We start from the raw sequence: 25,555 nt of genomic DNA, 5'->3' as shown, positions 1-25,555 counted from the left end.
GCTTCGGCTTCATCTTCTGAAGTGAGTACTTCAGTTTACTAAGCAAACTTTTATCCACTTTTGTATGTTGTTCTTTGAAATAGTCTTATGAAAGATACTCCTGCTACTCATACTCAGAACAAATCCAAGTTCATTGATTTCACTGCATCTGCCTGAACATGGCTAACATTGGATATCAGCCTCAATAAATTTGCCTATAAATTTGTTTTTGGTGTCGCCCCCCCCCCCCCGAAAATCTTAATGGACTTTAATTGAGATCAAAGCAGCCACACTGATTTATGCTTATACCACTAGGTACATTTGATGAAACCCATCAGCTGATTATTTGCAAAACTAAATACGTTTTTATTTAAGCAGATTTTATCTGAGCAGGTTCATCCTCTGCAGGTTTCAATTACAGCAGCATATGGGCTCACAGAAAAATAAAACCGATGCACTTCTGCATAACCATGAGGTACTTTCCCCAAACAACAGATGTAGTGGTAAATGAAATTCGTACTGAAGATGGGAACTCATATAACTAAGTGCTCCTCCATAGAAGAAGAAGAAAAGTACAGATGCAAATGCAGGTGGGTGGACACTACAGATCTGCAGCACTTGCAAAGCTTCCACATAGCTGTGTGTGCTTTTCCTAGAGCTGTGCAGGACACTTTGAAGCCCCAACAATCAGCTGATGGTTGGGTCTTCAAAGCACTGCACAAGGCTGTCTGTAAGTACTGGTGATCAGCTGTTGCCAATGCTTGAACAAAGCATTGCAGGGTGCTTTGAAACCCCGACAATAAACTGTTCATTAGGACTTAAATGTGCCATGCTGCTCTTTGCAGGCCCTTAGAAGCTGCTGATAGTTTGTGCTTGCTTAGAGCCCTATCTGGTATTTTGAAGCCCTGATAACTGATAATCAAAGCACTGTACATGCGAAAATGGGCCACCTGCCACCATTGTGATGTCGGCTGGTGGATAGGTGGGCAGTATCACTGTAAGGAATCTTGATTTTGTAGAATCATAGAATTGCAGAGTTGGAAGAGACCCCAAGCGTCATCTAGTCCAAGCCCCTGCAATGCAGGAATCTCAGCTAAAGCATCCATGACAGATGGCCATCCGACCTCTGTTTAAAAGCCTCCAAGGATGGAGAGTCCACAGTCTCCCAAGGGATACCGCTCCATTGCTGAACAGCTCTTACTGTCAGAAAGTTCTTCCTGATGTTTAGTCGGAATCTCCTTTCTTGTAACTTGAAGCATTTGGTTTGAGTCCTATCCTCCAGAGCAGGAGAAAACAAGCGTGTTCCCTCTTCCATGTGACAGCCCTTGAGATATTTGAAGATGGCTGTCATGTCTCCTCTCAGTCTCCTTTTTTCCAGGCGTCTTCAACCATTCCTCAAAAGGCTTGGCTTTATGTGTTTCCAATGTCTAGAGCTGATCCACTTTCTTCTTTACAACAGTCATCTTCAGCAGCTTAAAGACTGCTCTGAGATCTGAGAAATTATTAGCCCTGGATCTAACAGCACCATTTAAATGTTGCCTCTAATATTTTGCATTTAGGTGCTCATATACTCCTTTCAGGAGGAACACCTACGATATCTGCTCCTGCTGTTTCTCTTTCTGCTACCACCGTTGCCTATCATATGAGCAGTGGTGGACCTACATTTTTGGGGCCCTGAACTGTTATGGGGGCAATCATCTTCACAACTAGCAACGTGGTCTGGGTAACCACTGTGATTTTCTTCAGTTGGATTGTTCACAACCACCTCTACAACATCTGACAACTACTGACTCTCAAACTTTGGGATTGTTGAAATATATACAACAAAAACTTTAATTCATTTGTGTTGTGCAACTCAAACTACTAGATCCGTTTTTTAAAGCGATGTGAACTAAAGTCGCTTTGGTCTCTTCCTTTAAATTCCTGGGAGTCCATCTTAGTGAAGACCTTACTTAGAAGATCAGTACAGCCCAGGTACCGTATTTTTTGCCCCATAGGACGCACTGCCCCATAGGGCGCACCTAGTTTTTTTTTTGGGGGGGGAATAAAGAAAAAAAATATTATTTTCCCCCCAGGCGCGGGGCTGGGGCGGGGGAAGCACGAACTCCCAGCCCCCAGAACAGGCAGCTCTCCGCAAGCCTTGGGAGACCAGCGCGATTTCCTGCCGGGCTCCCACGGCTTGCAGATATCTGCCTGAAGCCCAAACCAGGTCGGGGAACAGCGGGATGGCAGCGCTGTGCCTCCCCGCTATCCCCAGAGCTTGTGGGGCTGGTGACGGGGAGGAGCAGGCTTCCCCCCGCCGCCAGCCTCCAAACCAGGTCGGGGGACAGCGGAATGGTGTTCCGCCTCCCCGCTGTCCCCCGAGCTTGTGGGGCTGGCGATGAGGAGAAGCACGCTTCTCCCCACCAGCAGCCTCCAAACCAGGTCAGGGAACTGAAGCCCGGGGCACACTGTGCAGCGCGCCCCAGGCTTCGAGATGCAGGCTGCTATCCGCAAGCCTAGGGAGCCCGACGGGAACTCCCGCGGGCTCCCAAGGCTTGCTGAGAGCTTCCTGAAGCCTGGAGAGTGAGAGGGGTCAGTGCGCACCGACCCCTCTCGCTCTCCAGGCTTCAGTGAAAGCCTGCATTCGCTCCATAGGACACACACACATTTCCCCTTCATTTTTGGAGGAGAAAAATTGCGTCCTATAGGGCGAAAAATACAGTAGTTAGGAAGGCCCAACAGAGACTTCATTTCCTTAGGGTCGAGGGAAGAACAATATTAGACAGCAACTGATGATTTCCTTCTATCGGTTAACAATAGAAAGTGTTCTCTCATACTGTATTATGGTGTGGTACACTAGTTTGACAGCCATGGACAGAAAGTCCCTACAGAGGGTGGTGAAGACAGCACACAATATCATGGGCTGTCCCCTGAGTCCACTAGATGTCATCGCAGGAGACCGTTGCCTCAGAAGAGCGAGGAACATTCTCAGGGATGACTCACACCATGGCCAGGACCTTTTTAATCTCCTGCCCTTGGGCAGGAGATATAGAGGCATGATAAGCTGCACCAATGGGTTAAAGAACAGTTTCTACCTGTGGGCCGTGAGACTGCTGAATGGAAGGCAGCAACATTGCAGCTGACGTTCGGGGTTGGTGATCATACGACAGCACACAGAGTGTTACAAGGACTGAGAGATGGGGGGGGGCTCGTTTAATCTCACTGTAAACAAGTGGTACAGTGACAATAAAGTATTTCTATATTTCTATATAACGTCGCTTTGGGCCCCCTCCAGCATTAGAGGCCCTGAAGCTTAAGCTTCATTAGTTTCATAGTAGATCAGCCCCTGCACATGAGTAAATGGTTGCCATACATAAACTGATCCTTCAGGTGCCTTTGTATGTGCTGACTGTATATTTAAATAGCACTGGCAGAAGCAGGTGTAGGAGTACCTGAAGTAGCTGAAGATGCAAGTAGTTTTGTGAGTAGTATCAGAAGACTTGAGGCCAATTTGTACTGATTTTACCTGACAATGTGCATTCATAGCCCCAATAAAAAGGCACGACTCCAAGGAATTGTATTGCTGAATTACACAATGCTTTAGGAAAGAACCATATTGCTGAATTAAAGACTGTGTCATATTTCTTCTCTCATTTTCTCCTATTCTGTTCCTGACTCTGAACGGCAAGCACGCAGAGAAGCCCTTCTGGATTTTCTATGCAAAATGAATCCCTGCTGGGTAAGAAACTGCTGTATATCTGTCTCTCTGCATCCCAAGCAAGGCACAATACTTAAGGCAAAACCAATAAATATTTGTATCTTAATAGCATCACTATAGTAAAAGGATTTTCAAGTCTTATTCGCTGTCAGCTTCAAGACTGGTACTATATGATAAAACTGTGAGTAACTGTTATGCTAAAACCATGTTCTATATTAATACTTTTGCACTTTGTTTGATATCTCACCTATGCTATTGTGCAGAATAAATTACTGTAATGTTTAGCATAAGATCATTCGGACCTTGGTTACAGTATTCTTTACTAAAAGGTTCCATATTTGAGAAAATCTGAACAAAGAAAGTCCAGTGTTATGTGCAACCCCAATCTCTGCTGAATGACTGTATGAGATTCCGGGGGTTCCAGGCATTTATCCAGGGTTATATTTCCATTGGGAAATCAAGGCAGAGAGGAGCCTAGCAGCTTTAAGAATTATGGTTTATTTAAACCTGGGTTGAGTTTGGAGTCCAAAGAACCCTGTACACCATCTCTGTGCCTCCAATCCAGACTGCCAAGATGCTTCTGCCCCACATGGCCTCTGCTCCCCCCTTCTCTTTCCCAAAGACCCCTTGCCAGAAAAATAACACCAAGCCTTGTGTAAAATGACACTTTTCCCCTGTGTCTATTCCCTCTCGTTTTCCTACATCATGGAAGCTGAAATCCTAAACCTTTCTCTACACATGGTAACCATGGGAACTCCTCCCTCTGTCCAACAGCAGAGAATCTCTTGCCCTGATTATGGCTTCTATTGATGGGTTAATGTCTTGCTTTCAGCACCTTTTGTCTTTCTTATTGACTTCTATCCCAGGTGATGCCCTGGCTTGGAAAAGAAACTTTGTCTTATTTTTCACTGGCAAAGTATCTTCTCTTCAATACTCCAAATACTATCTAAATGCTACCATTTATTCATTCCTAACATTCACTAACTCTAGCAGTTATGGGTGCCCTTGCACCCCCAAACTCTGTTACCCCAGATCTGTAGCACCAGGTTGAACAAAAGCACACCCTGTTCCTCTTGCTCCTCCAGCACAATCCTGAATCCACATTCACTTGGCGCTTGGGAAAGCAGTGAAGAGAGAGACAAAGAGACAAAGATAAGGTAAAAGGTAAAGGACCCCTGGATGGTTAAGTCCAATCAAAGGCGACTGTGGTGTTGCAGTGCTCATCTCACTTTCAGGCTGAGGACAGCTTTCTGGGCCATGTGGCCAGCATGACTAAAGCACTTATGGCACAACGGAACACCGTGATGGAAACTAGAGCTCACGGAAACGTCATTTACCTTCACGCCCTAGTGCTACCTATTTATCTACTTCCACTGGCGTGCTTTCAAACTGCTAGGTTGGCAGGAGCTGGGACAGAGCAATGGGAGCTCACCCCGTCATGTGGATTCGAACCACCAACCTTCTGATAAGCAAGCCCAAGAGGCTCAGTGATTTAGACCACAGCGCCACCCACCTTTACCTTTGAGAGACGAAGACACAGAGAGATATTACCGTAGGTTAAAGGTTGCCACAAGATTAGGTGAAGGACGTTGGATGCAACCTGAAGAAGGAATTTAAATCAACTTGTGGAGATCAGTGATGGAGCTAGCAGGTGAGATCCTGGATCTCTTTTTTTAACATGCTCCTCCCCCTCTCACAATATTAATATCTATTAACCTTTGAGTTGTCATGAGTGCAGACTTGGGGCTTTGTATCACTCAGTTTGCTCAGACACACCTATCTTTACATATGGGCTTTCTGCAAGTAAGATCTAGCAATGGATTGCTACTCCCTTTCTGTACACAGTTTTGCTGCGTTTTCAGGAGCCAGCTGCTACAATCCTCGTCTAGCCTGTCCAAGGCTCCCATTTCACTCTTACATTCTTACAATAACTCATCCTTCACAGAGAAAACTAGATGGCAGGGAGAAGAGGCCTAAGGTAGACATCCATAACATATGTGGAGCAGAATTTATATTTAGTGGAGTGTAATTATGTCAACCTCAACTGGAGCTTGAAGTGGGACAGCCCAAACAAAGGTTAACTGTTTCAATCGGAATTAATCAGTCACACATTTTGAACTTTCAGAGGCAGAAAGCTCTAGCAGCTGACTCTTATTCCACAAGAGATTTGGGGAAATCTGATGCATAACTGAGGAACTTACATTTACATATATGAAACTATGTCATGCATAAAATGGCACTTTTGTTTTTTTGTAAAATGTCATGTAAAATGTCATAAAATGTCATAAATCATTACTGTCCTTCGCTTCCAAATGGTAAGCGAAAATTACTCTTGGATCTTTGGCTCTGATATATCCTTTCCCTTGGATCTACAACTTAGCTGTCATTGATTTTCTTCTTCTTCAAAAAAAAAATCAAAAATCAAAATGACCATCTTGGGTACTTTTTTTTATTTCGCGACAGCCTTGTAAAGTTCACATAGATTAAGTCCTATTTCTTTAAAAATGCAATCTCGTCCAAATATTTTGTACAGCATTGATTAAGACTGCTATTCAGCCATGGTGTTTCTTCATGAGCTGCAGATGAAGACCCTATAGTTGCTTAGATGTTGTCACACTACAGTTCCCATCATGCTGTCTGAAGCTGATGGGAGTTTGAGTCCAATAACATCTGGAGGGTTTACCCTACACCTCGTGTGGATAGTGCTAAACTACATGAACCAATAGCCTGATTTGATATAAGGCAGCTCCTTGTGCCTATATGTTGTTTGTCTTCTTTGTCAAATACACAAATTTGCAATAAGCACCTTTGCATCCCATATCCTAATTAAGATCTCCTTCCTCTGGATGCCCCTAGCAACCCAAGGTTAGCTGTCTAGCGACACAGGGTCTTTTCGGTGGTGGAACTCCAGATGTGAAACTTCTTCCCCAAACGAACTTGATACTGGTACTCCTCAGACGTTGAGTCAATACCTTTCTATTCTCCAGGGCTTTTAATGGATCAATCTCAAAGCTTTTAAAACTGATTTCACTGTTTTTATCTGCTACTTTTAGCAACGTTTTGCTTCATCTGTCTTAATTGTTTTGTTTTCTTGCTTCTGCTACCATGGCAGCAGCTTGGATATTTTTATATAGGAAGGTGCAATATTAATATTTTAGTTAATTAATTAATGACTGTAAAAACAGAATAGGGAGAAGCAACAGATTAAAGCCAAGTTGCACAGAATTCAATTAGAAAAGGAAGTTAAAAGGAAGCAAAGGAAAACTACCAAGTTCTGAAGGCCATTCTTAAGATTTCAGACAAAATATGCAGGGCTATAATGTAGACTGTATAGTGTTTATACACACACAAACATATACTACATTGAAAATAGTTATAATTGTTTAATTGTGTCCTCCCTAAAAGAGGGTACGTGTTGCGGTGAGACCTGGTTGTGGGTGGCTCTGTTGGATAGCCACAACACCCGATTGGTAGGTCCCTTGTTGCTGGGTTTAATCTGACCAATGGGGTGCAGTCTAAACAGATCGAGGGACCTATATAAACCCATGCACGTGTCCCAGAGCTTCCTCTTTTGGCTCGTGCATTGGAACACCCGTCCACCTCTCCCTAACTTTAGGGCATTTTGCGATTGACCTTGCTATGCCGTCGTGTGTTGTCTGTCCTTGGGACAGGGGCATGGCAGGAATTTTTCCACTTGGCTGATTGGCTGGTGCCATTTGAGTTTCACCTGCCGCGTAGCAATTCATCACAACTTGTAAGGTTGCAGATAGGCACTGGTTCATGTGATAGGGATGGGAGAACAGTCTCGCCCTCTCTATGTGAAGGGTATTCCATTAAAGGAATCCAGGGACTCCACTTGGCTTGGTCAACCGCCAAGAGGGGGTTGTGCCCATGCCTGAGTCCAGGGTAGCATCTGGGGAGTGAACAGAGTCTGTTCCCAGACTTTTCATCTGCCTCAGATATTCACCCTTGGCTGACCTATGATAGAGCTCTGGGTCAGCGCTACCTGCAAGGGTGTACAGAGCTAGTTGAACCAGAGCCTATGCAACCACTCACTTTTCTGTAATCAATAAAGTTGTGGCCTAAATTCCACCAAAAACCAAAACTAAAACTTGAGTCAAATGTGTCTTTATTTAGGGGGAGGTCTCTGGGTCTGAACATGCAAATTGTCTAATTGTTTAAAGAGTTCATTCATATCTACCAAGATTTAATAAAGCTTTCATATTAATATTTCTTTTTATACCAGAGCCATAAGATCATACAACCATAATATAATACTACCTTTAATAAAAGTGGCAAGTAACATTTACTGAGAGTTTGTGCACGCAAGAGTTTTTCTGCAGCATATCCCTGCAGGGTAAATTATATTTTCCTGTTAGTCTTCATGTTATGCCAGAGGTGGGTTGCAATTCTTGCCCATGCTAGTTTCATTTCTTTCTGGTAAATTATTTCTCGCCACTGTGTAGTGTAGTTTGCAGCCATTTGGGATGTAAACATCACAGTTACCTCTCGGTACAGTAAACAGAGAGAAAAACATCATTGTATCAATCCAGGTAGGGCAATATACACAAGGAATCCTTGCTTAATTTGGAGCTGCATGAAAAATAGGACACTGCAGAGGTAGCGTACAGTTGTGCCAGGAAGACCCAAGTTCAAATTCCCATTCAGCCATGAAACCAAGTGGCACCACATTCACACATACATTTAAAGCACTATGACGCCATTTTAAAGAGTCATGGCTTCCCCCAAAGAATTATGAGAGCTGTAGTTTGAGGGTACTGAGAATTGTTAGGAGACACCTGTTCCCTTCAAATAGCTATAATACCCAGAGTTCCCTGTGAAGAGGGACCAATTGTTAAACAACTCTGGAGTTGTAGTTCTGGATCTCCTAGCATCTCCCTTAACAAACTCCAGAATTCTTCATGGATGCCATGATTGTTTAAAGTGGTATCATCGTATTTTAAATGTATACTGTAAATGTAGTTTGGGTGATTTTGAACCAAACACCCTCTCTCAGCCTAACCTTCCTGACAGGGTTCTGGTGGGAATAAAATTATATGAAACCACTGCCATCAGACTTAGTTCCTGAACCAGCAATCATACTATTTAAATGTTACAGAAACACAATGGGATGAATCCAAGGGGAAGTAGCTTCCTTTTTATATGTTAACATTAACATTCTATCAAAATAACAACAGCAAAAAGAATTAACAATGTATTAATAAAAGACAACAGTTTAAAATTCATTTACAATATCTACCTTAAATAAATATCAGCTTTTACACCAATCTGTCACAATATCCTATATCCTTAATTTACAAAGTTTCAATAAATGGGTGACAAATGCTGGCCCTAGCTGGTTAAACTGTTCTTAAAATGCAAGCATAACTGTTGCAAAGGAATATTTGTCCTACAAATTCTCAGCAGAGAAGTGAAATATTCCAAAAAGTTTCATTAAAAAATCTGTTGAGTTGTTTTGGAGATAAGAAGTGGGGGGGACGGGGACACCTACTTTACACATCAAGGCTAATAATACTACTTTTTTAAAAAAAACAACCCAGAAATAAGCAATTTAACTAGAAAGGTTTTTCCAGGTGTTTTTCTGCACAGATAACTCAAATATGATGTAAGTTTAACACTTCAAACTCTGTATGCGTATAAGGCTGGATTGTGTGTGACACAGATAAACTCACTGCTTCATCCAAAGTGCTTAGGCAACTCAACTTTCATTGAAGTGAAAAATGAAATGCGTTCTCTTTGCCTCGTAGAGATGCTCAACAGTTTTTGAGGTTTTCAAAGAAGACTTAAAGTATATATAAACTGAAGTTTACAGACTTGTTTGAAGAAGTTAGACCTAAAAAAATGTTAAAGCTGTTTATCACAATTCAAACTGCAAATAGCATTTGACTTGAATGGATTTCTTACGGGCAAATATAATATTTCAGTTGCTGTTTAACAGTTTATTGCCCAATTAGGCATATATCTGTGTCCCTTCAAACCACAGTGGAGAGGCCCACACATTTAAGAAATATTCATTGACTATAAAAGGCTAGAGAAGAACCCACAGAGTTTTCTATGAATGGAAGAGCATTCATGTCACTGAGCTATATAAATTGGTATTGTCCAAACATTGGCCCCATCTGCACTGTACATTTAAAGCAATGCCATTCCACTTTAAAAAGCCTTGGCTCCCCTCAAATAATCATTTGAACTGTAGTTTGTTACAGGTGAAGACAGTTATTGTTGTTGTTTAGTCATTTAGTCATGTCCGACTCTTTGTGACCCCATGGACCAGAGCACGCCAGGCTCTCCTGTCTTCCACTGCCTCCCACAGTTTGGGCAAACTCATACTGGTAGCTTCGAGAACACTGTCCAACCATCTCGTCCTCTGTCATCCCCTTCTCCTTGTGCCCTCAATCTTTCCCAACATCAGGGTCTTTTCCAGGGAATCTTCTCTTCTCATGAGGTGGCCAAAGTATTGGAGTCTCAGCTTCAGGATCTGTCCTTCCAGTGAGCACTCAGGGCTGATTTCCTTAAGAATGGATAGGTTTGATCTTCTTGCAGTCCATGGGACTCTCAAGAATCTCCTCCAGCACCATAATTCAAAAGCATCAATTCTTTGGCGATCAGCCTTCTTTATGGTCCAGCTCTCACTTCCATACATCACTACTGGGAAAACGCCTTCATGGATCACTGCCTTGCCATGGCTAAGGGGCTTGAATAACTCAGAGAAGCTATGAGCTATGCTGTGCAGGGCCACCCAAGATGGACAGGTCATAGTGGAGAGTTTTGACCAACCGTGATCCACCTGGAGCAGGAACTGGCAAGCCACTCCAGTATTCCTGCCAAGAAAACTCCATGGACAAAGACAGTTATTAGTAGACCCCTATTCCTCTCACAGAGCATCCATTCCCAGAATTCCCTGGAGAGGGGTTGGTTGTTCAACCACTCTGAGTACTGAAACGTCAAATAGAACTCTTACAACAACTCCCTTCACCCTTAACAGACTATTTTCCTATCAACAACTCTAATAGCACCTTAGAATCTGCTCATTGACCACACGAGCATCCTCTTGGCCCTGATGGAACCTATCATGACACGTGGCACACATCCTCACTCAACGTCTGTTATTGTGGTTTGGAAGAACCCACAAACATTCTGTAGCTTTGACCCTCTCGACAGCCTCCATGCTTGCTTCCCCACAGAGTTTGTTCCTGTATTTTATAGTATCTTCTTCATACAGTGCAACTATTCTTTTTTAGCCTCGGAGATACAGATACATAGATAGAGATGAGTCAAAAACTATTTATCAGCGAGTTCTTGAATAATTAGAACGTCTGGTGGAAATGCATCCCACCGCCACCAGCATCACCATAAGAGCTCTAGCATAACGCCTGACAAATGGAGCTTTAACTTCACAATAGGTCTCACAGCAGGCTCAAAACACGGAGAAGGACGCTGTGGGCTTTCCCCCCTTCTTATTGTCTTATTTATAGTGTGTCTTAATTTGTTCCTGGATAGGAAAATAGCCTAGTTAAGGCATTTAAAATCCTCATTAAAAACTTTGTGGAGATGACGACATAGAGGGAGTGCATGTTTGGAAGGAGAGAGCTAGGAAAGAACAGGGGCAAGTATGTGGTCCAGGTGAGATTGAAGTTAAAGTTCAGAGCAGTGAACAAATTTCATAAGGGCAAGATTCAGATATAGAAAAGATTAGGAAGATGAGAAGACTTGAAATATGGTAGCCGAAGGCAAGGCCAAGCCATATGAATGACCAACAGTTCTGTCATTGAAAATGTCTCAAGAGGAAGATCTTACATCTTTTCCCCAACTTCTTCTAGTATCATGTCCAGTTGAAGATTTGCCCTGTACATTATCATCTCTGCAGGATCGTCTTCATTTTTTTTAATTAGGTGAGCATCAGTCTCCATTTTGTTACTCACACTTTTACTTGGAAAGTACAGTTTTCATTAGGCTAAAGATATTCACTGTTCTTTGAAAAGTCAAGTTCATTTTTCACAATAATCTTGCTTTCAACTCCTAAGCTGCACATCATCAGGTCTGTAATTAGTTTGATGGACTGCTCATATGACTTAGCTTTGCCATGTCTGTCACAGATCACAGTATTTTTTGAAATTCAAAGTGCCTTGATCCATTTATAATTTCTTTCACACTCTCAAATTAATGTATTACATATCTCTAGAATTTCTGGTCCTCGCACACATAATGCTGCAGAAAATATACCCTTCAAATATCTTTCCAATATGACTAACTTCAAGAAAAAGAACAGTCAAGTTTCCAAACATTTTGTTGGGGGGGGGGGCGAAGGATAAAGATGAATCAAGGTTTGTCATGTTTGCAATCTTACATGTAGTGTAACTTAACTGCCCAATTATCAGTCCTGATATGCTAAGTATTTAAGCTTGACTATCTAGATTTACGTTGATTTCTTCCCCTAGAGTTTGATGACATTAACTTGATTTAGCTTAAATATGAGTGCCCATTGAAATGGTTGGACTATAAATGGTATAGTTGTAATTTCTTGGTCCAAATCCAATGCCTAATGGCAAGGTTACATTATGATTATATAACGGAGTTAGCCCATTACGTTGCAACATAGGATAGGGACTTCTCTGTTGTGGTTTCCTGGCTTTAGAATTCACTTTTCCCGGAGGCATTGAAGGCAGAGACTTTAATATAAACACATTTCTGTTCTCCTAGACAATAGCAGTGAGTCCATGAGAGTCACTCTTGTTCTTGATTTCTAGACTGCTGCCATACCACACTGATTCCTATTGGTTGTTTTATTGAAATGTACTTTAAATTTAGTTGCTTTTTCATGTTGGAAACTGCCCTGGGATTACTGAAGTGATGAAGGACAGTCTATAAAACTGATTGGTGAATAAATAAATAAATAAATATTTCCTGTGTTATAAGTTGGTGAGGGAGAAGTAGGCTCAGAGTTCATGTCTGAGGACTATTACCTGCCCTGCACCCAGAGAGCTCTATGCACTCTGGGCACAGAGTGGCATCTGGTGCTTTGGATAGAGATTGAATCAGGTGGCAAATGCAACAGCATTCTTAGGGATATTCATGGTGGCTATGCACTACCTCCAAATTCAAAGGCAGTTTTATGTGGAAAAGCAGGCCTTTATTTCAGTCAAAACTTGCCTGAACTCAGTTCCGGCACCTTTCAGGTGGGCGCCATTGCCATTCTAAGAGAACAAGGCAGCAGGGCCATCTTAAGCATATCCGGTGCCGTGGTGCAAAGATCCCTCCAGTGCCCCCCCCCGGTTTCCCAGACCTTTTTTAAGGTAGGGAACACCAGCAGTGGCGGAGGAAACCCCTTGGGAGGGGCCGGTGCTGCTGGCGACACGCCTAGCTTTGCGGGGCTGGAGGAGGCAGGCAGTGGCTGTAGGGTGGCTCCTCTGGCGGGGAAGAGGTGGAGGCTGGACGTGGTGCCTCCTGGCTCAGCTGGCCGCTTCCTGCCACAGTGGCCACAGCAGGTGGAGGCTCCGGGTGTGGCGCTGCTTCGGAAACAGGTGAGGGTGGCAAGTGGACCAGGGGAGCCGGCCCTGTGGAGATCTGTTGTACCTGATGCCTGGCTCAAAGATGAAGATGGCTAGCAGACGAAGACGCCTGCGCCTCAAACCATTGGGCAAGCGAGCATACCAAACCATTGTGCCGAGTGAGTGTGCATGCGCCTCTTCTGCCAAGTGTCAACTCGTTGCCCCCCCCCTTTTAGCCTTCTGGCGCCCTGCAGAATTCGGTGCCTACAGGCTAAAAGGGAAAAACTGAGCCAATGCTCAGCAGGAAGGGCGCATGCACTCTCACTCACTCAGCGCGCTTGTTCAATGTTCCCCAGACTCTTGCCTGGTGCCCTTCAGAACTTGGCGCCCTGGTGCCCCGCACCACTAGCGTCTTTGGGTAAGACAGCCCTGCAAGGGAGGTGTTCATAGTGAGTTCCACCACCTCTTTTTCTAGAAAAATAGCACTATTATGGAACAAGAGTAGAGGGGCATTAACATCATTTGCTGCCCATGGACTTTCCATAAGAATCTGGCGGGTCAAGGAGGAAAAGGATACGGGACTAGATGAACCTTTGGTCTGATCCAAAAGGGCTCTTACATTCCTAAGGACACAGCAGCATTTTAAACTTTTGAATGGTCCTAAGGGAAAATTGCAAGCTCCTTTTCTCATCTGTTGCATCTTAGCACTTCTGCTGGAGACCAGGAGTAGGAGGCTAAACCTCTAAAACGTCAGACTGAACCTGGAGACCTGGCAACTCTTGGAAGGAATAGCATAGAAACATTACCCTAGATGTGAAACTCTTCCTCCAGCAAAGTTGGACTAGAGAATTAATGGGAGCAAATCTAAGGGAAACGGTTCAGGCTTAAATAATTAAAAGTTATATGTAATGGAGATTCCCCCCCCCCAATAAAATTCCCTTTAAAAAATGTGGAGGTAGATTATTCAGACATCTGAGGCTCTGCACCACTATCCTTAGCATTCTTAAGGTTCGTCCAAATCTGACTTGTATCTATTGAGTAAAATAGCAACAGTTTAATCTCTTTTGATTAGTAACTGAACACAGCTACTAACTGCAAAGCAAGATGCTTCAAGGCTGGGAGAACTGCCACCATTTTATTTCTTCTAGGTGGAGTAGAGGGTATTGTTGGAGGTCACAGTGGCAGGGTGAGCAATTCCCTAGCTTAAATGGGATTTTGATAACCCTATAACCTTCCACTAAAATAACATATAATGTGGCTTATTTTTCTTTCTTTCATGTTACACCAAATACTAGGCAGGAATTGGTAATAAACCCCCCCCCCCCATTGCACATCCTTCCAGTATTGATTAGCATGGTTCCACACTCAACAAAGATCTCTGAAAGGTCCCATCTGTCTGGTAAGCAGTGTTTCACCCAATGATTTGTATCAGTTTCTGCAAAGCTGGGTAAAGATTGGAAAGGTTGGATACCTTTTATGCACAACAAGCCCTGAAAAGGCTGTTAATATTGCTCATGACTTAGTTTATTATCATTTCCTGTTGTAGCAACACCTTCCACCCTGGCCTAGTTACAGCTGGCCTTCCTCATTGGGTACATGGCGGGTTTATAAGTCGTCTGATTATTCAGCAAAAATTACCGTATTTTTCGCTCTATATGATGCACCTTTTCCCCTCCAAAAATTAAGGGGAAATGTGTGTGGAGCGAATGCAGGCTCCTTGGCTTCAGCGATAGCACTCCCTTCACGCTCCGGAGGCTTCACATTGCTTTCACTGAAGCCTGGAGAGCGAGAGGGGTCAGTGCGCACCAACCCCTCTTGCTCTCCAGGCTTCAGGGATAGCTGCCTGAAGCCTTTGGAGTGCAGTGCGAGTTTCCGCTACATTCCAGAGGCTTCGGGTTCCTTTCACTGAAGCCAGGAGATTCTTGCTCTCCCGGTTTCAGCAAAAGGAACCTGAAGCCTGCGGAGCGCAGCGGGAACTCCCACTACGCTACGGAGGCTTCGGGTTGCCTTCACTGCAGGTGACTGAATGCACCTTGAACGCACTGAATGCACCTTGTTTTAGAGGGGGAGAGAACAAGGGGAAAAAATTCTCCCCCTCTCTGCGCAGCGCCCCTTCAGCGAAGCAGCAGGAGAAATGGAAGGGGCTCCGTTTCTCCTGCCGCTTCGCCGATGGGGCACTGAGCAGAGAGGGGGAGATTTTTTTTCTTCTCATTCTCCCCCTCTAAAACAAGGTGTGTCCTATGGTTGGGTGCATCCTATAGAGCGAAAAATATGGTATATACTGCTTATATGAATATATTCTAGGGGGAGATTTATGGCTGTGCAAGCAGTTTGCATGCACTAGGTGCTAAGCTGAGGGGACGCCGTCTCAAAACCCAGTGAGTGAGGCACTGAGCTTTGAGAAGGAGGCATGAGGCTCTTACACAGCCCTCCTCTTTCCTAAAGCCCTATATATCACTTTCCCAGCTTTGGGAAGGAGGCGGGAGGTTTCTAGGATCCTGCCAGAGCCCTCACACCTCCTTCCCAAAACCGGACACCTCCTTACCCACCTTTGGGAAGGCAATGCGAGGACCCGGGGGGGGGGGGGTTTGGCTTTGCACAGGACACCATAGTACCCAATTCCACCACTGTCATTTCCCGGTGGTGTTTTAAAGGAATGAATGCAGAACCGAAACAAATGGCCACTACTATGAATTTTTCCATATAGTTCTCTAGCCAAGTAATGTGTGCAAAAGAAAGGCATCTACTTGAGTAAAGTGTGTGTAAAATGCACATATTAGTGAAAAAATAATACCAAATGCCTCAAATGCCTTAGGAATACAAAATGTGTATACAGGATTATGCAAAATTGCATACAGAAATGTGTATATTCTGCTGATGAACTTTCATCAGGGCTTTTCAAACTGAAGAGGAAATGGGGGGAACCAACCTTGAGATTGGAAAAATGAGAAACTGAGGGAAAAAACCAAAATGACAGATTCATCCATCTCTAGTAGGCATCATTCCTCCTGGTAAGGCTCACTTGCTAGGAAATTAGCATAGTGACAATGTCCCATCCAAAGATCTAATTCTGGTGGCATGTGACCAACGTTCTCAGCAGTCCCTAATTTGTGGACAGTCACAGCGTCTCTATAGATGGTGGTCTTATCTTTTTGCTATGTTCATATTTTCTGCTTGTGTTCCTCCCCTACCTTCTACCCCAGCTAAGCATACATAGGATTTGGTGGGATATCTCAGGACCTGGTATTAGGTAACTATAGGATTGCTTGGCTTGACAATTAAATTCAGGACACTACTGGGCTACAAGGTATTAGCATATTCCTCATTGGTTATTTCATCAACAGTGTTTGCAAGAAAGAGTCAAACATGGATTTTAAGGACTGATATTTCAAAAGTCAAAGTTCAAATTATGCTGCCAATTTGTTAAGTTGTTAGCTTCAAAAAGGACTACTGCGTTCAGCTATAACTGCTTCTAATATTATGCCTTCCTCCATCAAAGGAAGTATTTATATGTGACAGGCATAATTATGCTAAGAAATAAGCAAAAAGATTTTTTTATTTTTTAAAAAAGTGAAATGTTCTTTATAAAGGAAGAAAGTACAACCTTCCCTAGTTGTACTTAATAAAAGCGTATTTGAAAAGTTATAAAAGTGCTCTGAAGACGATACAGTACTTATTTTTCTCTGACGGGAAAAAAAAATATTTCAGTACTGAATAGCTTCTAAAAGACTTTGATACCTCTTTTATCACTGTGGCCAGTTTAAACATTTCCATGCTTTAAGTTAACAGGATATTTTAAAATACAGTCTCCATTTCACTGGGGGAGATTGAAAATAATAGGATTAAGGTTCTGATTGAAACTTTTCCAGTCATGGGATACGTTGGTGATTAATTCACTTTTGTTGGAAACTTCTGGCAGCCAAAAGATAATATTCAGTACAACTAACCCTGGTTGTGTGCATGAAAACTCTGAATGCAACCCTGTGTGTTTGAGACCTAGAACTGGGTTTTTCGCTCTTTGGGGATCTGGCTCATTAACTGCACATCTTCAAGGCCTAGTTCTAGTATAACCAACAAAAAAATAGCTGTATCTCTTTGTTGTTGTTATTATTTTGCTAAAGTTAAGCTGACACAATTCCTGCCATTGCTTCTCCTCATTTTTAGAAACCACCAAATCCTTTCTTCTTCTTCTTCTTCTTCTTCTTCTTCTTCTTCTTCTTCTTCTTCTTCTATTCTTTAATCAGGATTGTGTGTTTTAAATGTGGCAATTCATAGCCTCCTACAGCAGCTCTGTTGCTTCATCTTCCTCTCACCCCTTTTCCCCACCTTAAAGTATTATACTGAAGTATTGTACCTAGGGTGGGGAACTCCAGCTCAGGCTCCAAATGCAACCCTCCATGTCTTTCTATCTTGTCCTGGGAACATTTCTCAGACAACAGCTCTCCTCAGACTACACCCATCCGTGTCCACAGCAAAACAGTGAAAGGAGACAATAGTGTGTGAGAGAAATAAGAACATTGCCCTATATCTCAGGTTCCACAAGTGCTAGAAACCTGTCTCTTTTCAATGAAAGGTAGGAATCTGGGAATTTACCCCATGTGGATATCTATGGTCACCACTACCCTACTTCTCCTGTTCCATGTCCTATAATACTGGATGGAATATGTCCTTGAGCTGTGGTAATACCTTCTGCTTGCCTAGGTGGATTGTGGATTATTATTTTTTGTAGGGAGCAGGAAGAAGGATGCAGAAACCTCTAACCTTTCTATGGCTGGTATGTGCCCTACTGTACACAGGCAAATTATGTATCTGCTGCTCATCTCAGTATTTGCCTCTGGCCATGTCCATGACTGGCACATGGCCACTGGAAGGCTGTTCATGAGGGAGTATGTCCCTCAGATTGAATAAGGCTCCCCACAGTTGTGTTGATGATCGTGTTGTGTTGCTGATCATGGAACCTCAGACCCTCCAAGTGTCCCTATTTTCCAGGGACAGCCCTGGATTTACAGAAGCCATCCTGGTTTCTGATTTGATCCCAGAATGTCCCGCTTTTCCTTAGGACGTCCCTATTTTTAATCAGAGAAATGTTGGAGGGTATGGAGTTATGCAACTCCCGAGCCAAGGAGATAAGATACCACCTTTAGAAGAAATCTGAAGACAGCCCTGTATAGGGAAGCTTTTTATGTTTAATGTTTTCTATGTGTTGGAAGCCACCAAAGTGGCTGAGGCAACTCAATCAGATGGGCAGGGTATATGTTATGTAGTGAAGTTCTCACCCTGAGCCAGCAGGGGGATACTGTAGATAGTTATGCAAATGAAGGATCGAAAATGACGTTCAGTGATTGGATAGTTTGTATGCAAATGAAGGATCGAAAGTGACGTTCAGTGATTGGATAGTTTTAGAAAGTTGCAACAGTTACAATTGTTCTGGAGCTCTATATAAGCAGGCTGACTGAGCTCCTCAGTTCAGTTCTGTTCCAGCTTACAAATAAAGAGCTGCTTTGGAAGAATCGCTGTGTCGTCTGATATGTTTGCCCACATCTTAACAGTGTAAATAATGTTATTATTTATAAATATATTGTTTGTTTGTTTGTTTTGGAATAGGACGTCCCTATTTTCATCGGAGAAATGTTGGAAGGTATGGGACATTCCTGATACCTTTACAAAAATTACTGTAAGTCCTCTGTCAGACGTATGGGGCTGTTTTGCACTCTCCTGAGAAAACATACAAAAGGAAAGCCGAGCTTGCTCACAGCAGCACTTACTTGGGCATCTTGTGTGCAGCCAGCAAGCACTTGAAGCCTGGAGAGAGTATTATCCTGTCAGGATTATGGATGTTTCCACTGCCCCAGAGACCAAAGGAGACTGCCTGGCTGACCCACAAAAGACAGACTCAGTCCCTTTCCAATGCTTTATTATTACACACATAAGTATAGGTTCCCCTAGCACACAAATCTTAACACTAATAATCTAGCAGCTGATAATATAAATTTACTCGATCAGTCTGAAAACACTCTGGCTGGTTGCTCAGACCAACCAGAGGGCAGACATCTTACCAAACGCTGCAGTGAAATGGGTGCCAGGAGAAATCTGAAGAGCTGTTTCATGGTAAAACACAGGGGGCTTTTAAAGGGTTAGAGCTTGATGTCCCCAATAAGTTGGTCAGATGATGAAGTTCAGTATAAATTGTCTTGGGCTTAATGGAAAAGGAGATTCCTAAATTAATCTATTAATTATTATTATTAGTAGTAATAATAATAATTTAGTAGTAGCAGTTTAGTTGGAGTAGTAGTAATAAATGTCTGAGTTGCTCTTCAGTAAAGCCCTCTTTAAAATACTGGTATATATAACAGACAAAAGCCCAAACATGGACTGCTGTAACACAGAGGAGGTGTTTATTGTGCAACCTATAATCATTCGTCTGTTGCATCAGCAAAGACTGGTTCCAAGGGTGGCTGAATTATTTATTCAAGAGTCAGAAACTGCATTGTAAGCCACAGAGGGGGAGAAACAGTCTTGAACAGTAGCCACCTGGAGAAAGCACTGTTATTGCATGCATACTCAGGAGAGCTTCATTTGCAAATTGGGAGGGTTTACAAAAGCATCATGGGAGTTGAGTTCAGGTGCTGTAAGCTGCCTGTCTTAAGAGTTAGCTGATGTTTTGGGAAATTAATTTGGAGGATGTTTGGAACGTGGCTCCGCCCCCCCCTTTAAAAGGAGGAATCTGCCTAAGAAAGCACACAGGCTTTCTTAAAAAGCACAATAATGCTTCTTTACGAAACAAAAAGCCACTATTCCAAACCGAAAAAAGAGGGTGAGGTTGGGGGCTCTCTTATCTGACAACAATTGAAAATTGACTATGGTTGTCACAAATTCGAATGCAAAGCTTCCTTCTCTGAAACCTAATCCACGGTATCAAGTTGGGCTTCCCACAGAGGATTGCTAGCAAAATGACAAGAGAGAATCCATGCTTATTAAAAACGCAGAACAACCTTGCTAAGCCGTACACCTTATGATTCACCAGACGAAAGCGCTCTCTAATTCTTAGCAAATATTGCACAGCTAAAAAATCTAGAAAGGTGTTCCATTTCCAACATGCCCTCTTTATTGTGGTGTCCCTCTCTTTATTCAAATGTTCAAACACTCTCAAACTTGGGGTGTTTTAATCCACTTGAGCGTGTGACACTTGGCTTAAAGCTGTGAGAATCCAGAAGGAGCCACACCAAGTTTTTGGAATATCACCCCTTCTACTGAGGTGGGCATGCCTCCCAGATTTATTACTTTCTTATTCCAGCTTGTCTCTAAGAAGCTCAGAGCAATGAGCCATGTTATCTTCACAATCATCCAGTAAAGTAGGGGAGGCTAAAATTCTTCTTTTTTGCTCTGGCAAGCCTACTCAGATGTGTACATCTGACATTTTAATATCTAATTTTATTTTATAGTGTATGCGTTTTTAAAACAGCTGATTTCATTAATATTTTGATATTTTTTTAGATCAACTTGTGTTTAAAATCTTCTTTTATTTGTATTTTTAATGTATATTCTATGTAAACTGCTGAGGGGTTTTGATTATTAAGCGCTGTTTAAATCCTGTTAAATAAAATAAAGATAATGGGGTCACATTTGCACATTATGCTGAGCTATAGTGAAGACACAACAAGCTTTGTAAGCTAAACAAACCGTGGCTTATGTTAAGCTGCAGAGCTAGGCTTGGATGATCAAACAAACCATGTGTATTTACTATGTAAAATGTTAGTAAATCATGGCTTAGTGTTACCTGCAAACCAGTCCAATGACTGTCCAAAGATCACTCAAAATAAAAAAAAATCCTTCCAGTGGCACCTTAGAGACCAACTACCATAAGTTTGTTATTGGTAAGAGCTTTCGTGTGCATGCACACTTCTTCAAATACACTGAAATAGAAGTCACCAGACCCTTATATATACCGTAGTGAGAAGGTGGAGAGGGGTATTAGGTGTGGTAAACCTGTTGACGACTGTTAATGACTGCAATTGGTCTTACAGGAAAACGCAAGGAGTGAGATGGCTAAAAATAGCTTTATTGTGTATAATGAGATAAGAATCCAATGTCTCTATGCAGACCAGGTCTCTCCATGGTTTTAAGTTTGGTAATAAGTTGCAATTCAGCAACTTCTCTTTCCAGTCTATTTCTGAAATTCTTTTATAATATGACAGCTACTTTGAGATCTTGCATAGAATGTCCTGGGAGATTGAAGTGTTCTCCTACTGGTTTCTCTGTCTTGTGATTCCTGATGTCAGATTTATGTCCATTTATCCTTTTGGCATAGGGTTTGGCCTGTTTGTCCAATACAGAGAGCTGAAGGGCACTGTTGGCATTTGATAGCATACACAATGTTAGAAGATGAGCAATTAAATAGTCCTGAGATGGTATGTTTGATGTCGTTGGGGCCAGTAATGGTGTTGTCCGGGAATATGTGGCAGCAAAGTTGGCATCTGGGTTTATTGCAGGCTCTGGTACCGGTGTCCATGTTAAGTCTGGTTGTTGTATTATTGTGGGTGAGGAGTTGTTTAAGATTGGGTGACTGTCTGTAGGCAATGAAAGGTCTTTCTCCCAGAGCTTGAGAAAGAGAACTGTCATTGTCTAGGAGAGGTTGTAGATCTCTGACAATGCGTTGAACTGTTTTAATTTGGGAGCTGTATGTGATTACTAGTGGTGTACCCCTCCCCACCCTCTCACTATATATAAGGGTCTGTTGACTTCTGTTTCAGTGTATCTGAAGAAGTGTGCATGCACACAAAAGCTCATACCAATAAAAAACTTAGTTGGTCTCTAAGGCGCTACTGGAAGGAATTTTTTTATTTTGTTTTGACTACGGCAGACCAACACGGCTACCTACCTGTAACAAAGGTCACTCAGTGAGATTTATGATCAATGAGGATTTTAACCTGGCTCTCTCTACTCTTAGTCCAACACTCTAACCGTTATGCAATAACTGCCTCTATTTGTGTTCAATAAAATGTGGTAATAGAAGTGCAGTTAAGGGTTTTGCATGATAATGCTTTTTTTTTTTTTACGAGATATGTAGTGCATTCCCTAATTAGCACATTGTAATTTGAATAGCTTAAATGTACAATTATTTCTATTATTCACATTTGCTCTTTCAGGACCACTTCATGAAGCAAACTGTGTCATCTTTAACGGCCATGAAACTGGATTTTTCTCAGCTGGTGTCTTCATTCCTTTAATTGAACTATTTAGCATTCATACATAGAAATGATTCGTTTGACACAAGACACATAATTTATATTTCAATAGTCAGCTTTGCTATCAAATAACTGGCGTTGTTTGGAAACAGGGCTTCCATTTCTTGTCACTTTTGTACCTTCCCACCACTGGAACATAACTTAAAAATCAGAGTCACACATCTATTGGGATACTCCACTTCACAAGTAACACCCACCCACCCACCCACGTAAGCAAACATATCTCACAGCTTTTGGAGAACTATTATTGATTTTATTATATGCTGAGTTTGGAGATGGCTTGTGCAGTAGATTATTCTGCCTGGATTATTTTTTCCTTCAGTAGATGTGTTTTGAATTGAAATAAACATTATCTTTGAAAATTAACCATATATCTTGTGTATGAATGCAATGGGACTCTTATAAGTGCATATACAAAATTGCTCCAGAAACATGTCACTGGTTAGATTAGCTATATAATTTGACATGGAATTTTATTTTGAATTAAAGTTGAAAATACAGGCAACAAATACTCAAAATACATGTGTTTACTACTCAACTATGCCATGGTTCAGAAGTAATGCTAAATTAGGGATAGCCAACATGGGGTTCTGAAGATGTATTGGGCTACAACTCCCATCATCCCCGACCAATGAATATGCTGACTGAAGCTGTGAGAGCTGGAATCAAAAAGGTCTGGAGGGTACCATATTGACCATCCCTGTGCTAAACCATAGTTTTGTGTTACCTGCAAGAGCATGGCCATGAGGAGGAGACGGGACACTTTTGCTTCTGTTTTCAGTTGACTGGTTTCTTACTGTTTAAATTGGGAACTATGGTCGGTGCCAACTATAGTTTATTGAAAGAAGCCGCAATTATCATTTATGGTTCAACGTTGGCTTATTTCAATCAATAGCTATTAATTATCTCAGTTTGTCCAGATTTGGATGGAACAAGAAACTGTGGTTAGTTGAAAATAGAATCAAAGCTTCCCATCTCCTCCCTCTTGCAGCTGCAGTAGAGAAGGGGAGAGGAGTGCGCGTCAGTCCAAGGCTAGTGTATGCAATGCTAAACTCTGGTTGGGTTTTATGTTGAATCTAAGACACAGATGCACACATCACAGACTCTACTAATTGTCGTCACAGTATAGGAGCCAATTTACAGGGGCTGTGGGGGCCCCTAGAAATAAAATATTTGAGCAGGGCGGGCCCCCGCAAAGTTGATGGGCATTCTCATTCAAACGGTGTATGTGCACTGTGTCATGTGATCAGTGCTTTTCTTCTGGGGGTACACAGGGGTACGCATACCCCTAAACATTTTGTGAAACTAGGTTTGGCCTCATTGAGGAGCAGTATTTCAATATGAGTAGGAAAATGAGAGTACCCCTAAACATTTTTTTATCAGAAAAAAAGCACTGCATGTGATGAATTATGTGGGGCGGGGCTTACCTGGGTCCCCACAATATTTTATTCAAGTTGGCACCCCTGCCTCACGGTTGTCCAGTTAACATCCCCAGCTCTCTCATGCAAGAAGAACTGGGGTAGGTATTTCTAGAATGGCCCAGCCTTTGAGCCTGAACTATTTGCTCGCTTGTCTTTGAATGTTTTTCTATACCACTGAGTCCCAGCTATAAGTAGCCTGGAAGTTTGGAATGCAGCTTAATCCAACCTAAAACGCCCTTGAAACCCGTCCTGGGTTGTCTGTTGAAGCTTGACATTCAAAGTCCACGCACACGGATACGTTTATTGAACACCGTTATATACAACTCCAAGGAAGGCTTTCTTCTAGTGGGATGGGAGAGAGAGAATTGAGGCTGGGCTGTACTTACAGTGCACCATTACTTACTGCACCTCAATATAACACAGACCCAGCCGTGAGTCTGCTCCAGGCTGCGTTGACAGCACAAGCTTTCGGCACGAGACCCTTAACCTCAGGGTCGTGGGTTCGAATCCCACTTGGGGCGAAAGATTCTTGCATTACAGGGGTCGGATTTCAGATGCGTCCTCTCCAACCATCAGTTGTCGTTCACATCTTTCGGGTCTCTACGAACAAAACCGGGCAGCGGGCTGCAAGTAAGGATCATTCCTCCCGAGTGCAAGGCAGCAATTCTGCGCACGCTCCCTAAGCCCCCTTGCATTGATTTAGAACTTATTTCCGAGCAAAACTGCGCCCCGGGACTGAATTGCAACCCCTTAGTTGGAAGAGATGCCGCTTGCGCTCTAGACATCCTTTTTTCTCTCCGCTTTGCCGAACAGCTCCGAGCCGGGAGCTGTTTTAAAGTTCGGGCAGGCGCCGTCTCCGCCTCCTCTGGCCCCCTATTGGCCGGGCTCGGCTCATCATTTCACCGCCAGGAGGAGGGCGGCGCTAAGTGACGCCCCGGAGACTGGCGGCTGCCGCCTCTGCTGTTACCTAAACTGGAAGGCAGCGTGAGAGGAGCGCGGAGAGGCTGGAGCGCGGAGCTCGCGGGAGCGCGTGGGCAAGAGGACTTTGCCCAGGGGAAACAGCCGCCGCCGTCGCCTTTGATCCCTCCAGCATCCCGCCGGCTTTTGATTTTTTGCTGCTGGTCCTTAATTTGATCCCTTGCTCTTTTTCTCCTCTCCTTTTTCAAAACCCATCCTGCCAAACAAAGGAAACAGAAGGAACATACACACAAACGCGCGCACGCCTATTTGCCGGAGGAAGGAGACATGCGTTCGATTCGGAAGAGGTGGACTATCTGCACGATAAGTATCCTCCTGATTTTTTACAAGACAAAAGAGATTGCGAGAACGGAGGAGCACCAGGAGACACAAGCCAACGGGTAAATGCAAAGGGTCTGGATGTCTGTCTGTCTGTGCACACCTTTTATTTTATTTTTCTTGACCAAGGGGGAAAGAGCCAGTAAGATGCAAGCGTCGCGTTCGGCTTGCCCCCCTGGACCTCGCCGCTTCCCATTCATCAGACCTGCCTCCTTTTGATGATGTTCGCGTGCTTTGATCTGTAGCCTGAGAACACTCCCCACCCCCGCCTAATTAAGCGTTCCGATGGGATCCAGGAGGAGATGCCTTGCAAAGGCAGAAATAAATCGCGGGGGTAAAAAAAAACCCAGGTCTCAAATGATTAATGCCGGTTGGGTTAATTTGCAATTGATGAGCTGAACAAAG

At 43.0% G+C, this 25,555-nt stretch overlaps 1 protein-coding gene across 1 annotated transcript in view; it reads left to right on the top strand.

Moving 5' to 3' along the window:
- The first annotated feature begins 24,822 nt into the window (after positions 1-24,822).
- Positions 24,823-25,555, top strand: part of ST8SIA4 (ST8 alpha-N-acetyl-neuraminide alpha-2,8-sialyltransferase 4) — an 82,947-nt gene continuing 82,214 nt past the window's right edge. The window contains exon 1 of the mRNA XM_082191499.1: positions 24,823-25,212. Within this exon, the coding sequence (XP_082047625.1) occupies positions 25,100-25,212 (113 nt within the window). The 5' untranslated portion in view covers positions 24,823-25,099. The remainder of the gene's footprint in view (positions 25,213-25,555) is intronic.

Source organism: Podarcis vaucheri, assembly GCF_965113315.1.
Source record: "Podarcis vaucheri genome assembly, chromosome: 11".
NCBI lineage: Eukaryota > Metazoa > Chordata > Lepidosauria > Squamata > Lacertidae > Podarcis > Podarcis vaucheri.
Note: the sequence above shows the minus strand (reverse complement) of the source record. Positions and strands in the feature narration are given on the sequence as shown.